General features: G+C 34.6%; 2 protein-coding genes across 2 annotated transcripts in view; both read right to left on the reverse strand.

The window, feature by feature from the left end:
- The window catches only part of LOC123548760 (uncharacterized), a 169,156-nt gene that overhangs the window by 66,544 nt on the left and 86,375 nt on the right, over nucleotides 1-16,237 (reverse strand). The gene's annotated exons all lie outside the window — the stretch shown is intronic.
- On the reverse strand, nucleotides 1,639-15,392 carry LOC128557780 (39S ribosomal protein L41, mitochondrial-like). Its single transcript, XM_053546059.1, has 3 exons — nucleotides 15,013-15,392; nucleotides 9,617-9,714; nucleotides 1,639-1,875 (listed from the first exon to the last, which is right to left on the reverse strand). The coding sequence occupies exons 1-3, from the start codon at nucleotides 15,296-15,298 to the stop codon at nucleotides 1,702-1,704; spliced, it is 558 nt and encodes a 185-aa protein (XP_053402034.1). The 5' UTR covers nucleotides 15,299-15,392; the 3' UTR covers nucleotides 1,639-1,701.

Genomic DNA, 16,237 nt, shown 5'->3' on the forward strand with positions numbered 1-16,237 from the left:
GATAACGCTGTTTAATGAGCCGTAAAAATGGCGTCAAATTTGCATCATCAGCATCTTCGCCTCCTTTTCGATTTAATCATGTAATTTGTTGATCACGTGCTAATTGGGCTATTAATAGGATTATCATTAATCGATAATTACATGGAAAACCCCGCATGTTTCCCCAGGCGTTGATACTATCAGAAACTAAACGAGCCAGTAACAGCAACTTGCTCATGTATATGAAATAGCGCGTATGTTATGACAAAGCAAAAAATATCAACGCCTGAATCCCAGGCTAACCTAAAGTGGCACATGCAGGAAGATTAAGGACACTATAAAAGAATGAATGGTCCATTATTTGGTTATTTACAGCAATATATTTTTACTGTGCAAAAGAAAAATCTTGGAAAATGTGTGGGTTTTTTTGTTGGTTTTTTTGTATAAGAACAAAGACTGATTATGACTGATCACTTCTTACTGCTATTTTGTAGCACCACCAAAAACTATTTCTTCAAAGGGAATTTGTAGTCAGACTGGTACTTTTAACAAATTCATTTTACTCATATTTGGTCATTTTTAGGCCAAATGGTTTTGTTAGACTCATACAGGACTAGATGGTACAAAACTACTCTACATGCATTTAAGGAGATTAATTTCCAAACATTTACAGATGTATATCAGAATTTTATAGTACCGGTATTCAAAACATATAACTGAAATATTTATGGGTATTCAAATACCCTAGTCAATATAACTATTTAAATTGATATTTAACAAGCTTGATAAAACGTAGAGCTAAATTATTGCTACATTACATCCAGTTTACCGTGTTAATTAAAGCTCTAGATTACTTTTCTTAACAGACGATTAGACTATTTTCATAAATGTTTTGAAATCAGTTTGTTTTTAGTTAAGCACCATATTTCAACCATTCTGTATAACATTTAACCTAATCAGTATTCCAGGATTCTGTACCAGTACTAACCAGTATTCCTGGATTCTGTACCAGTACAAACCAGTATTCCTGGATTCTGTACCAGTACAAACCGGTATTCCAGGATTCTGTACCAGTACTAACTGGTATTCCTGGATTCTGTACCAGTACTAACCAGTATTCCTGGATTCTGTACCAGTACTAACCGGTATTCCTGGATTCTGTATCAGTACAAACCGGTATTCCTGGATTCTGTATCAGTACTAACCGGTATTCCTTAGTTCTGTACCAGTACTAACCGGTATTCCTAGATTCTGTACCAGTACTAACCGGTATTCCTGGATTCTGTACCAGTACAAACCGGTATTCCTGGATTCTGTACCAGTACAAACCGGTATTCCTGGATTCTGTACCAGTACAAACCGGTATTCCTGGATTCTGTACCAGTACAAACCAGTATTCCTGGATTCTGTACCAGTACAAACCAGTATTCCTGGATTCTGTACCAGTACAAACCAGTATTCCTGGATTCTGTACCAGTACTAACCAGTATTCTTGGACTCTGTACCAGTACAAACCAGTATTCCTTGATTCTGTACCAGTACTAACCAGTTCTCTGCAAGCAACTAAATGAATTATAGGTGATAAACAAAATCACTTCAGACACTGTGTGTCGCATAGATAGTTAATTCTGAAATCATGAAACATCAAAACAAACAAAGCAGATATAAAAAATATTAATTCCATGAAATACATGTACAATAATATCTATTAAACTATCAATATTATGTCTTCTTAAATTTGTCCAATAATGTCTTTTTCTTTGGCTGTTTTTCCTCCTGTTTAGCAAAAAAGTCTTCTTTGATTTCATCAGCATAAAAAGCATCAAAAAGTTCTCTTGCTGTATGACGACCTTTTTTGACTTCAGGTACTCTATCATAGGGCACATATGGCTGCAACTGAAAGAAGGAAAGAAACAAGAGTTATATTTTAAATCAGTATAACTAAATATCAACAAGTATAAGCCTTATAGTGAACATCCATCCAACATATATACACTGAAACTCATCCTAACCCTTAACCTGCTTAATTTCTATAATGAACTTGTCCAGCTTTCAATTTGGACAGTACCATTAACTGTCAAAACGGGTGCTTACCAATAAGATACTAAATGAACAGTGCAGATATTGATCTGACTGGACAGAAGTGCAGGCTGATCATGATTTATAGTAATTTATACACCAAACTGTAGGGAGTTTTATCAGCTTTCTTTACATGTTTTTGATTTTGAGATGAATTACGAAATAACATTTGTACAGGGAAAATAGTACACTGGGTATTGAAAATTGGTAAAATTGCAGACTGATAAGCAATAGATGTGTGGCTTATCAGGGTGGCTATTTATACTGGTCCCAAAGGCATAATCAATTGTGTCCAGCATGATAATGGCTAACCAAGTCCCAATTCCATGAAAAAACTTATGTAATAACCAAGTTTAGTTTGTCATTTAAAAATGTCGCTATTGCTTTAAGTATTGTTATATAATGTTAACTTTTTGTAAAACAACATACTAGTATTTATAGCTAAATTATACTAGTATGTTTAGTAGTACTTGTCTGCAGTCACGCAAATATGATATTTCTATTTAAGCATGATGTAACAAACTGAAGTATTTGCTATATCAGTATATGTCTTATTTCTATACTTCATTTTCTGTAAAATTCAGAACTGTTGTGTTTTGATTTATGAAATAATCATTATACGGTTCTGATATAGATGAAAGAGTAAACACTGAAGACGTAATTATAAAGGGCAAAAACAAACATTTGAAATAACAGACTTTTTTTAAAGGTTCAATGACAATGAATCTGACACCTGAAGCCTTTCATCTTCTTATCATATGTGAGGTAGTTGTCAGGTACTTGTGGATATTAAACAAGTCTCGATTGGCTGCAATTGTTTGTGTATGCCAATTCTAATATACTTGTCTCTGTTAAAAGACACTAACGCTAGAATGACATCATATTAACGTGCTGTGACGTGAAAGTTTTCATTACTACCAAGAATGAGTGCTACTTTATTTTATCGACTGTTTAAGATTAAAGGCATATTAGCATTGAAATAATTTATAGCAAAACAGTGTTTTAACTCGAGCGGTAATATGTTGTACAAATAATTTCACTTGGGCTGCGCCCTCGAGAAATATTACACCCGACATATAACCGCCCAAATTAATTTTTCTTAATTATGCGAGATATGCATTTTACTGAACAATCTCATGAAAAGTGTGAGTTGTGAGGAGATACTTGAAAATTAAATACCTAAAATTTCCTGAAAATTTGAAACATTTAAAGCCTTCAATATTTTGTTTCAGTATTAACAAATAGTAACTTACTATTTAGTTGTGTCAAACTGTACTTGAGATTAGGGAATTTCATACCCTTAGGGTGTTTAAAAACTGAAAGCTTACAAACAGACTCAAAGTGGAGGCAATAACAGTTTTAAGGTATTAGGCCCATAATAGAGTACCTCCTTTTTGAAGAGTATTCAATTTCTACCATAAACCTACTTTGACTGCAATTTTCAGGGGGGCGTAGGTTCAAGCCCCACTGGGACCAATTTTTTCCCCCTTATTTTCCTTTTTTTCTTGCAAGTTTTTACTTCTTTCAATACTTGTTATTGATTTATTGTACAAAAGTAGAAAAAAATCATTTGATAAGCGATTTCTTGCTGTTCAAAGTGAATTTACCTCTGAAACAGAAGTGGTAGAGTTAGACATCTTTAAAAATACTGAGTTACATGCGGTAAAAGTTCTCTATTTTGCCTTCATTCTTTAGATTACATATTGTGGAAGAAATGTAGGTAGGTTTTACTTCTGCCCCAAGGTTATTTTTGAATGAAGTGAGCTAAATTCAAAACAGACCCACAGGATTCGACCTTATTTTTTCAATGTTGGAGTTAGAATTCTGTCTCATTAAATCCGTTTACTCGAGGCACCCTAGAAATAATGATACTGACAGTTTTTATTTTAAGTTTTATAATTGTTTACCAATAGTTTGATGTTTCTTCCATAAAAAGTAATGGTATAATGAATTCTCTGCAAACGTTTTGGATAAAGGCCACCACTTTGAAATTTGTCTCTACTTGAGCTTGAGGAAATACCATAAATTACACAAAATTTATAAAAAAAAAAACGGCACGGTAAAAGTTTTTAAAAATTTGCAATTAAGTGCAAAGCACGATCAACTGTAAGAATATACCCAGCAAATGCCATTTTTTAAACATTACTATAATATTACTATTAGGGGCCTAATACCTTAAACTATGATTTTTTCCAAAAGACAGAAGCATTCCTAACATGTAAAAGTCCATTTCAAAATTTTTCTAAATAGCAATTTGTCTCAAAATTTTCCACATACACCTATGACGATGCAGTAAAAGTTATGTGAAAATTCCTAAAGACATTTTCTTTGTACTTAACTGCAGATTCTTTAATCAAGTAGAAAATATGGGATAAACTTTAAATGTTTGCTATTTTTTGTTTCAAAGTCACATTTCAAAACGGGCAAAAACTGAACTGTGCTAGCCCAACGTAAGCTTAATGTACATGGAATTCTTACAGTCCTTTTTCAAACAAAGGCTTGAAAGCCCATCAGCCCTCTGAATGATGTTTTACATTCAATATATTATACTGTTTTAGAAAGCTTTACAAAACCGCATATATTATAAGCGGTTTTGTAAAGCTTTCTAAAACAACATTCAAAGTAAATTAAAACTACAGAGGGTTAATTTTAAAATTATACTGTCGATCAGAACCTGTAAAAAGGGGGTGTCATGAAATTTGATTTTAGTGTGTTAATACATGAAAACTTCTATATTTTGGAGTATTGTAAATGTTTTTTTTTTTGGGTTGGGTTTGGTTCAACGTCGCACCGACACAATTATAGTTGATATGGTGACTTTCCAGCTTTGATAGTGGAGGAGGACCCCAGGTGCGCCTATGTGAATTATTTCATCACGAGTGGGCACCTGGGTAGAACCACCGACCTTCCGCAAGCCAGCTGGATGGCTTCCTCACATGAAGAGTACAAAGCCCCGAGTGAGGCTCGGACCCACATCGATGAGGGGCAAGTGATTTGAAGTCAGCAACCTTAACCACCTGGCCACGGAGGCCCCTATTGTAAATGTAATAGATCTATTAACTGCATTGTTATGAAAAGGCTGCATTGTATTTAAAAGGAATCTGACCAGTGTGCTTTGAAAATGAAGTTTGAAAACTTGTAAATCAAAAGGTAACAAATTTAGTTTTCTGCAAATGAAATGTCTTTTAATTATAAACTAAGTAATTAAACAGTTGAATGTATTATTTGTATTATTGTGCTGAGCATTTCATCTGGAAATTGGAAAGAGGCCATGGCCTTTCAAATTGGGAAATTTATGCACGAAATTGTCCATTTTGGGAAAAATAATCAACCAGAAGTATACACCAAAAGACAAGTTAATTTATCTCTCCTGAAACACGGACTAATATCCAGGCCATTGAACATAACAGACTAAAATCCAGGCCATGGAACATAATGGATTAGACTTGTAATGTGTCACATGTGGTTCTGTGCACTGTTTGGCTATAGTGCAACAAAAATCAATACCAAACAAATGCTTCCTCTTGAAAAACTAAAATGTAAACAAAATCTTAATCATCCTGTTGGCATGATTTGGGGAAATCTTACATTTGGGAAATATCTCTGCCACAGTTGGGAAAAAAGAGTATATTTTTGGATTTGGAAGTGGCCTTATATGTAGGTCTCTGTTATAAGGATGAAAAGCCCTGTTGTGCTGTAGTATTCTAATTTAGCTAATAATTTTGCCATGCAATATCTAAACAAGATATGACTCTGAAGATAGTAACTGAACAAAATGCCTTCTAAAGCTGGATGCAGATATTTCATCTTCTAGGTAGAGCTATTGCACTTAGCACCATTCATTTATGCTACAAGAGATTTCAAACCCATGGCATCCTTACTCATTTAAAATGTTCTGTGTGCCCATTGGAGACATCTTCACTGCAAGATCTATACATTTTGCAGCATGCCTTGCAAAACTGATGCATGACTTTAACACTCGTTGAATGTGGTGGTTAACCTATGGTTAGCAAATTAATAATTGCCAGGCATTTAAAATCTAAAGGGGTGAAGTTTTATTCCCCTTTAAAAACCATTGATAACTAGAAAACGAAAATCTAAATGTTGTTAATGGGCAGAGCTACCTGGATGAGACAGTATGTCTTAGTATTCCAACTTGTAGTTAAATTTCATGATTAAGCGGCTAGCCATCATAACTTTAATCACATTGAATGTTGTTGCAGTGAGCATTAATTACAACTTTAACAAGAGCTCGTCGAACACGAAATGCCCCCCTTGATGCATTCAGTAATTGCACAAGGAACAGAAATTATATGCTCACTGTAAACAAAAGCTCTACCATTCTGGTTTAATCTGACCTTGACCTTTAACCTATTAACCTAACAAGAGATTACAGAGTGATCTTGGTGCCATCCACTGAGCCATTTTTTAATGTTCCAAATTTCAAGACTAGCTCAAGGTCAAAATCAAGGTCAAATTTCATTTTGGTACAAAACAATGTGTATGTGGTCAAATTTGAAAGCTGTTGCTTGAGAAATGTGAAAGCAGGTCACTAGATAAATTTCATGGTCAAAGTTCATTTCGGTAGACAGAACTATGCATGTGCTTCAAATTTGGAGGCTGTAGCTTGAGAAATGTGAAAGTAGGTAATAGGTAAAAATCTATGTCAAATTCCAATTCAGAACACAAAAATATGCATGCAGTCCAAATTTGAAGCCTGTAGCTTGAGAAATGTGAAAGTAGGTCACTAGGTCAATCTCAAGATCAAAGTTCATTTCGGTACACAAAAATATGCATGTGGTTCAAATTTGAAGGCTGTAGCTTGAGAAATGTGAAAGTAGGTCACTAGGTCAAAATCAAGGTCAAATTTTATTTCGGAACACAGAACTATGCAAGTGGTCCAAATCTGAAGCCTGTACCTTCAGAAATGTGAAAGTTGGTCACTAGGTCAATCTCAAGATCAAAGTTCATTTCAGTACACAAAACTATGCTTGTGGTTCAAATTTGAAGGCTGTAGCTTGAGAAATGTGAAAGTAGGTCACTAGGTCAAAATCAAGGTCAAATTTTATTTTTGAATAAAAAACTATGCATGTGGTCCAAATTTGAAGCCTGTACCTTCAAAAATGTGAAAGTAGGTCACTAGGTCAATAACAAGGTCAAAGTTTTTTTCGGTACACAAACCTATGCATGTGGTCCAAATTTGAAGGCTGTAGCTACAGAAATGTGAAAGTAGGTAACTAGATCAAGATCAAGGTCAACTCATGTCAAGGTTCATCTTGCCATTCAAAACTATACATGTGGTCCAAATTTTAATGATGTAAGTTATGGACATGAAGATTCTAAGTTTTTCCCTATAGATATAAGTCTATATGAACCATATGACCCCTGGGGCGGGGCCATATTTGACCCTAGAGGGATAATTTGAACAAACTTGGTAGAGAACCATTAAATGATGCTACATTACAAAATATCAAAGCCATAGTCTTTATGGTTTGGACAAGAAGATTTTCAAAGTTTTTCCCTATATAAGACTATGTAAACCATGTGACCCTGCAGGGCGGAGCCATATTTGACCCTTGGGGAATAATTTGAACAATCTTAGTAGAGGACCACTAGATGATGTCATATACAAAATATCAAAGCCCTAGGCCCTGTGGTTTTGGACAAGAGGTTTTTCAAAGTGTTTTCCAATATAAGTCTATATAAACCATGTGACCCCCAGGGTGGGGCCGTATTTGACCCCAGGGAAATAATTTGAACAATCTTAGTAGAGGACCACTAGATTTTGCTACATACCAAATATCAAAGCCCTAGGCCCTATGGTTTTGGACAAGAAGATCAGAAACCGTTTAACTGTTCCTGGCCAATGTGACCTTGACCTTTGACCTAATGACCTCAAAATCAATAGGGGTCATCTGCTGGTCATGTCCAACCTAACTATCAATTTTCCTGACATTAGACCCAAGCGTTCTTGAGTTATTGCCTGGAAACCATTTTACTGTTCCTGGTCACTGTGACCTTGACCTTTGACATACTGACCTCAAAATCAATAGGGGTCATCTGCTAGTCATGACCAACTTCCCTATCAACTTTCGTGACCCTAGGCCTAAGCGTTCTTGAGTTATCATCCGGAAACCATTTTACTGTTCAGGGTCACTGTGACCTTGACCTTTAACATACTGACCTCAAAATCAATAGGGGTCATCTGCTGGTCATTACCAACCTCCCTATCAACTTTCATGATCCTAGGCCCAAGTGTTCTTGAGTTATCATCCGGAAACCGTTTTACTATTCAGGGTCACTGTGACCTTGATCTTTGACATACAGACCTCAAAATCAATAGGGGTCATCTGCTGGTGATGACCAACCTCCCTATCAACTTTCATGATCCTAGGCCCAAGCGTTCTTGAGTTATCATCCGGAAACGGATTGGTCTACATTCCGACCGACCGACCGACCGACCGACATCTGCAAAACAATATACCCCTCCTTCTTCGAAGGGGGGCATACAAACCCATTATATTCACTAAACAAGAGCTGTCGGAGGACAGCAACGCTTAACTATTCAACAGCCTTGTCAATTGAATGAATACAAGTCGAAAAAGGGGCATAATTTTGTAAAGATGCAAAACAGGGTAATGGAACCTGCACAGTGCTTATCAGCTCATGACAATGGACAAGTGTGTGAAGTTTCAATCCATTCCCATTAGTGGGTACTGAGATACCAGCTTACATAAAAAACCTTAACCCAAAACTGCTAAGTCAAAAAAGGGGCATAATTTTGTAAAAATGCAAAGTAAAGTTATTGAACCTATGCAATGCATGTCATATTATGGCAGTGAACAAATGTGTTAAGTTTCAATCCATTCCCATAAGTGGACACTGAGATACCAGCTTACATACAAAAACTTAACCAAAATCTGCTAAGTCAAAAAGGGGGCATAATTTTGAAAAAAATGCAAGGTAGAATTATGGGACCTGCATATATAACCATAAACATAATGATAAACTGAACAAATATCTTTCGGTACTTTGGCAACATTTCTACTGCATCATCATACTCATAGGGGTGTGCAAAATATTTTGGGACAAGTACAATGTAGTTTAATTCTGCAATGGACCTGTATGCATGGTACAAAGTTACATTTACAAGAGCAAACCTCTTCTAGGATATACAAATGTACCTTAGCAATTCTGGCTACAAGACAGTTTGTTACAAATCACATTGTCTGCTTGAAACTTTTAAACATAAATGAGCCGTGCCATGAGAAAACCAACATAGTGGGTTTGCGACCAGCATGGATCCAGACCAGCCTGCGCATTCGCGCAGTCTGGTCAGGCTCCATGCTGTTCGCTTTTAAAGCCTATTGGAATTGGAGAAACTGTTAGCGAACAGCATGGATCCTGACCAGACTGCGCGGATGCGCAGGCTGGTCTGGATCCATGCTGGTCGCAAACCCACTATGTTGGTTTTCTCATGGCGCGGCTCAAATCTTGCTTATAAATTCAAGTTAGCACGTGAAGAATCTACAGCTTCACTGATATTTTGAATACTTACATGGAAGTTTGAGAGATCTGGAACCACAAATTCTGTCTGCAATTCTGGTATGTGTTTAAACTGTCCTCTTTTATTGAGAAATCCTACTGGTGGCACTCCTGTAAGTATACATTCAAATGCAAAACATTCAATGATAGAACATATACATACATAAATGTAATTTAGATTTATTTATACAAGAATTAATTCTAAAGATAATATTAATAAGCATTTTGTTTTAGTAAACAAGCTGGCCAATTGTGGACTCTAGATGGTTCACATGAGTTACAGAGCTTAAACAGGTAAAAGAGTGAAACTTTAAAGAAACAAGAGCTGTCTGAGGACAGCAATGCTCGACTATTCAACAGCCTTGTCAATTGAATGAATACAAGTCGAAAAGGGGCATAATTTTGTAAAACTGGGAAACAGGGTTATGGAACCAGTTACCTGCACAGTGTTTATCAGCTCATGACAGTGGACAAGTGTGTGAAGTTTCAATCCATTCCCATCATTGGGTACTGAGATACAAGCTTACATACAAAACTTTAACCAAAAATTTCTAAGTAGGGGCATAATTTTGTAAAAAAGCAAAATAGAGTTATGGAACCTGTGCAATGTAAGTCAGTTTATTAAAGTGAATAAATATGTGAAGTTTCAGTCCATTCCCACAAGCGGTTACTGAGATACCAGCTTACATACAAAAACTTAACCAAATCGGGATATGGACGCAGACGGGGATGCCAACGTATGGGCGAGTCCAATAGCGCTACTATTCTTTGAATAATCAAGCTAAAAACATTTTTTTTTTTGAAAAAATAATGATGAGATATTTCCATCACTTGATCAGCATCGGCTTCTGCTTCCGTGTTACCTGGTTAAGTTAAAATCAGGGGTTCCACTAGACCTGAAAACCCAAGAGACCCAGGACCTTTGAGTCCAAATTTTGAAGGGTCCTTCCCAAAATACAGGAGTCCTATCCCAACATGTCGATATTATGGACTAATTTTTCTAATATAGCTCTAGTAATATGCAGCTGGTAATACAATAATATTAACCAAAAGTTTTTGTTTTATTAATATTTATTTCATAATAAAAAATCATACGGCTTATTCTGTTGTAAGTAATAAACTATTACAAGAATGGTGGGTGGGGTTTGATGCCTTTGCATGTTATATTATCAAAATGCTTCAAAATATTAGCTGATTTAACAACAATTGTCATAATTTTCTTAAATGCAGACTTTTCAATGACTAATATCAAGATTGCACTAGAAAATCTCGTAAGGCGTAAAAAAAAAAAATTGTTTGTTTCCGGTATCCCGACCTGTAGACCCTAAATTTTTGGCCCGACCCACCCTAAATGTTTTTATGGCCTTGGAGAATATTTTTTTCAACTTTTTAACAAAAAGATGCAAAACTGCACTTTTTATGCTTTAAACATAGCCAGTGATGTTAGAAATCAACTTACTGATGCTCTAAAGGCATAACCCCCTTATTTTAATCATTTTTTGACAAAAATATAATTTCCAAAAAGTCCCCCTTAATAAAAAAAATTTCCAAAAAAAAATTCCTACCTAATTTTTTTCAGCATGTTACCGGAAACAAAGAATTTTTTTTTAGGCCTAAGAAAAGACAGATATGTCCGAAAATCACGTCGCAAAAACAGGTGACAAATATGGAAAACGTAAGTTAAGACTTAAATTCTTAATAATACACCTGTTTTTAATTTATTTTCTTTCATCATAGCTATTCAAAACTTACAATTTCTGCTTATGGGTGGTTTTCAAAATAATGAAGCAAAAGTGTGACATAGGGGTTAAAAATTCAAACTCATTTCTTATGGTGGTCACCTATTTTTTATGATAGCAAATACTTCAAATTTGAAGGAAATAACTTTAGGAAAGTGTTGAGAAATGCCAATCAGAAAATATTTCAGCCTTTAATTCGAAAGTTCAGTGAATTTCCAGTAAGATGGGTGATAAATGTTGCATGGTTTTATTACAAGGAAATATGTATAACAGTATTTTTTTCAACATAAATGATAAGTAATGGGTGTATGTGTATGGTTTGAAACTTATTTAATCATATGTTTGTGGACACTGGTTTTAAAAATCACCCTTTCTGCAAATATCTGACATGAAAATAAACTTTTACCTAGAAAAATTGTTGCAGAATGCAATATAACTAACATATAATTATAAAACCTATATTTTTCTCACATTTTGTATGTTTATAAACCACATGCCAAATTTCAAGAATGTCCAGTAATTCTAATTTCTAGAATTGTCAACTCAAAATTGAGTTATTTTACAGATGCACAGGGGACACATACTGAAAATCAGTGTAATATTCATCCATTATTAGTTTTCTATTCATAAAAAGACTAACGGTAATCAACTTTAGACAAATACTATTAAAAAAAATAGTTTATTCCACAAAATAACTAAAAAATTGAAAATTTTCACTACAAAAACATGAAAATTCAACAGAATGTAATGCTTTAAATGAAAAATAAATGACTTTAAACATAACTAACACACTGAAATCATTTAGTTTACATGAACTGCTTATTCAGAGTAGAAAAATGACAAAATGCCATGCATGATAAAACGGAATAGTAAAATTCATACATACTTTATAATTTTACTAAAAAGGGTGCACAGGGGACAAATTGTGTCAAAATATTTAGTCATAGAATATGTTCATGGTAAGTAAAATTCTTTTAACTACACAATATTTACTAGTGAACATTTACATATGTAGGTAAACTTAAGAGCTTAAGAAGCAATAAAATTGATGTTTCCACTTTTAAACTTGAAAATTGGCAACTTCAGAAAAAAATGCAAACAGTGAATTTTAAATTGTCCAGAGTTTCTTATATAATGCTAAATTATCAAGTAATGCTTAAATTTTACATTTACACTGCTAGTAATATAGAACTGCCACCATAAATTACAGTAATGCTATGATAATTGATATATGTAAAAAAAGGGTGCACAGGGGACGTCACTTTTGGCTTTGTGAATATTTAACAGTCTGTAATATGTGAAGTTGAATGCTGCTTTTGTATCTGTTGTAACTCCCTTTCAAGGAAAATAAAGTAAAATCCCATTTTATTTAAAGAATAAAAGAAATCTGACACTTAACAATTGAAAAGGTGCACAGGGGACATTTTTAGGTGTATAGAAATTCATCAAGTTTTTGAGAAAGTTGATTTATTAAAGAAAAAAATCATACTGTGTCTTTGCAGCTGAAAGGATAAAGATCTTAGAAAAACATCAAGACTTTAGAAAAGTAATAGGGCTATGAAATTGTAGTGTTCAACATTTTAAGTTAGTATTTTTTTCACTATTTTTTGTGAAGGGGTTTCCATCACAAGATGTGAAATATTGGTAACAATAAGATGTATATAATGAAAATGAAGTATTTTATTTAAATGTGCAGAGTTTAAGTTACATAAAAAAGTCAAAGCTGTAACAATAAAGCATGATTTTAAAAAGTAAACTACAGTTGAAAGCTATACTTCATGTAAAATGTCACACTTTTTTGGGTGCACAGGGGACAAAATTAGCTATATAATTTAATATAACTTTAAAACTGCTTGAGCCATCAAGATAAAATTGCACACATTTATTGATTACATTGATTTGGATATAATTTGCTCCAAAACACATTCTAAAACTAAACTGAATTAAAGTAAGGTGAGAGAGAAGAAAAAGCTTCATTATTTTGAAAACCACCCTTATTTAAAGCGTTTCCCCCCTAAACTAAGACTTGGCAGGGATCATCCTAGGTCAAAATTTTAGGGAGAAGTGACTCCGCAGAATTTAGGGAGAAATCAAGGAATTTAAGGAGAAGAATCAGCATATTATTCAGTTTCCAGCCTATAATTATATATTTCCACTTTCTGTGGGTCTTGCTATAACTTATAAAACAGTAATTATTTAAGGAAATTGATTATTGCATTATTATTTTCATGAATGTATACTGTAAATAAAGTATTAACTTAGCTATGAAAAAGTCGCCTTAAAATTTTTATCCGAAATTTACATGTCCGAAACTCGTAAGTTTATCAGGTGCGAGATCGAAACGCCTTGAAAATTTTCATTCATGTTTCGATTCTCGTGCTTTAATAATGCCCGATTCTTGCATCAAAATGTTCAGATTTATACATTTAATTGATGTATTTATTAATCTTTTCGAAAATAATACCAAACTCGTAGATATTGGCGATCTTTTTGCAATAATTTTGTACGGCAGTTCAGACGTCTGCGGAATCGTATTTTTTTTATCCACAGCACCCGGGTAATTAATTTATAGAAATTGGCCGTATTTGTAATATTTTTTGAAGGAAGTTTTTAATAAAATCAATAAATAATATACTGTTGATGCATAAGACCATGCACTCGCTAAGTTTATCGGCTTTTTACACAAAGAAATTTTTTCAAAATGGCGGCGGCTGACACATTATTGATTAACACTGTGGGATATTAATGATATGATTGGCTGAAGTTTGACAGGCGAGTAGGCGGGGTTGACTATGGATTTATCGGTAATTTAATCTAGAATATGCATCAAGTTTTACAACTTTAAGTAAACAGTTTACAACACTCAGAAAAACTCGGCGATTCGGATTTCGCCTGGAGGTGATAATTAGGCGAAGTGGCCGACTTTACAGCGACGATATCGCTCAAATCGCCTTGTAGGATGATCCCTGCTTGGTAGCAACAACAAAATTTCTATATCCGCTCATAAAATCGTATCAATCACACAAAATAATGATTATCAATCTTTTTTATTCAGTAATGTAATCATCACCAATTGACTGCCTAATCAAATAAAATTTTTGCAAATTTGCTTCCCTCCTTTCAATAACAGATGTTGTTCATTACACAGATTATCGATTTTTCACATCTTTTGATCATCAAATACCGTGTTGACAACTTACAAGCTGTTATTATACAAGTCCCACCTTGCGATCACCTGTCAACTGTAGTTTAACTCCGCCTTCAATACCTTACTGCTCATGTCACGCATATCATTATTACTGTATCCGTGCTTTCAGTGTCCGCGAGTGTTTATTTGGAATTCCTGAGTTAATTGCGGACACAGTTTTATTGGAGGAAATGAATGATAAGAGAAAGGATTATCAAAGGAAAATGCCCCTGGGTTCCGAGTGACACAAAAGCAAGTATCATGTCGGGTCTTTATAGTTTCTTTTAAAAATCTCCTGGGTCTGGACACAGGTCCCGTGTCAAATGGAACCCCTGAGTTTTATTTTTAGGTCAGGTTTTCTCTTATACTAACCAAGTTTATCATTATGATAACTAATAATTGCTTTTCCCCAGCAGTTACCAATACCATATACACCATTAATACCATAATAGTCTGTACCACACCTTAGCCATTTTTACTTACGGTGTACAGCTGCTAGTTGTTCAGCTTCAACTGAACCACCTTCAACTCCGAGACCTGTATTTTTCGCTGTCACTGGCAAGCGTTTATCATATGGGAACAGCTTTCGGCCTTTATTAAGAAGTCTTTGGACGTCGTTCCTTTCAGATCGTGGGTGTTCTTCGTAAATATTCGGGTATCGAATGTATGTGGATATTCTTCCATTTTTTGTTTTACCCTTTCTATAAAGTTCTTGCGTGAGAGAAAAATTTCGCTTTGGAATGAGAAACAGACCGTGCTTTCCTGCCATTATATCAAGGCGCCTTACTCTCACAAAACTTAACTTTATCTGATTTTTTCTTTTTACCAAATTTATTTTTCGTCTGGATCAAGCAGAGGCATTTAAGCTCTTTCAAGCTAACGGAGATAAAACTAACAGCAAGCCACAAAATCTAACAGCAATTTAACTACCAGCATGACAATTATAATCAGTTTATTGGGCAGTATACACTTTACTGTAGTGCAGATGTAGATTTTTAAACACGACAAGCTAAATTGTCAATAAGTTTGTCGGATCGAAACTTCAAACAAATGAAAGTTCATTATTTCTTGATCAAATTTGGCAAAACATACGACAACTAATACGCAAACAAGTTTTATGAATAATCAACAGCTCTGGCCTGAAAGCGGGAAAACGGTTTTCTTAAAAAAATCAAGTACGATAAGACGGCAAGTAACTGTCCCTTTTGACTGAAAAAACGGACACTACTGGAAGGTGTTCTGTATATTTCAGATTCACAGGGACGGTTGGGGTCTTCCTTGGAAATAATATGACTGAGTTAATGGAAAACTGTGCAAAATGCACAAGACGGCATGACGATTTAAAAATTACATTATTGTGCAATGAGTGGCACCTCTCAGCAAACAGCCATTCGATGTTCACCATATATAAAATTAACAGACGAGCAAAAAAATAAAAATTAAAAAATTAAAAAAATAACTATATAACTATCACAGTTGAATCGCATTACTTTTCGAAAAGAAGGGTATCCTTCGAAAGTATTCAGATGAAGCAAAAAATAAAAATGCATACTTGGCTTGACCGTGTCTGTTCATGAGAAATTAAGAAAACTGCATCGCTTTTAAAAACTAGGTGTTAAAGTCGATGATTTGTCAGACCTGAAAGTATAATACGTTTGCCCATGTTAAATCCGAGAGTAGTGTGTGTGTGTGTGGGGGGGGGGGGGAT

The sequence above is a fragment of the Mercenaria mercenaria genome, chromosome 6 (genome assembly GCF_021730395.1).
Source record: "Mercenaria mercenaria strain notata chromosome 6, MADL_Memer_1, whole genome shotgun sequence".
Lineage (NCBI taxonomy): Eukaryota > Metazoa > Mollusca > Bivalvia > Venerida > Veneridae > Mercenaria > Mercenaria mercenaria.

Excerpts from the sequence above, each read along its gene's own strand:
- LOC128557780 (XM_053546059.1), bottom strand. The coding sequence starts at position 15,298 with ATGGCAGGAAAGCACGGTCTGTTTCTCATTCCAAAGCGAAATTTTTCT. Across the intron at positions 9,715-15,012 it reads ACAACTAGCAGCTGTACACC|GAGTGCCACCAGTAGGATTT; the intron begins GTAAGTAAAAAT and ends GTATACTTACAG. Across the intron at positions 1,876-9,616 it reads CAGATCTCTCAAACTTCCAT|TTGCAGCCATATGTGCCCTA; the intron begins GTAAGTATTCAA and ends TCCTTCTTTCAG.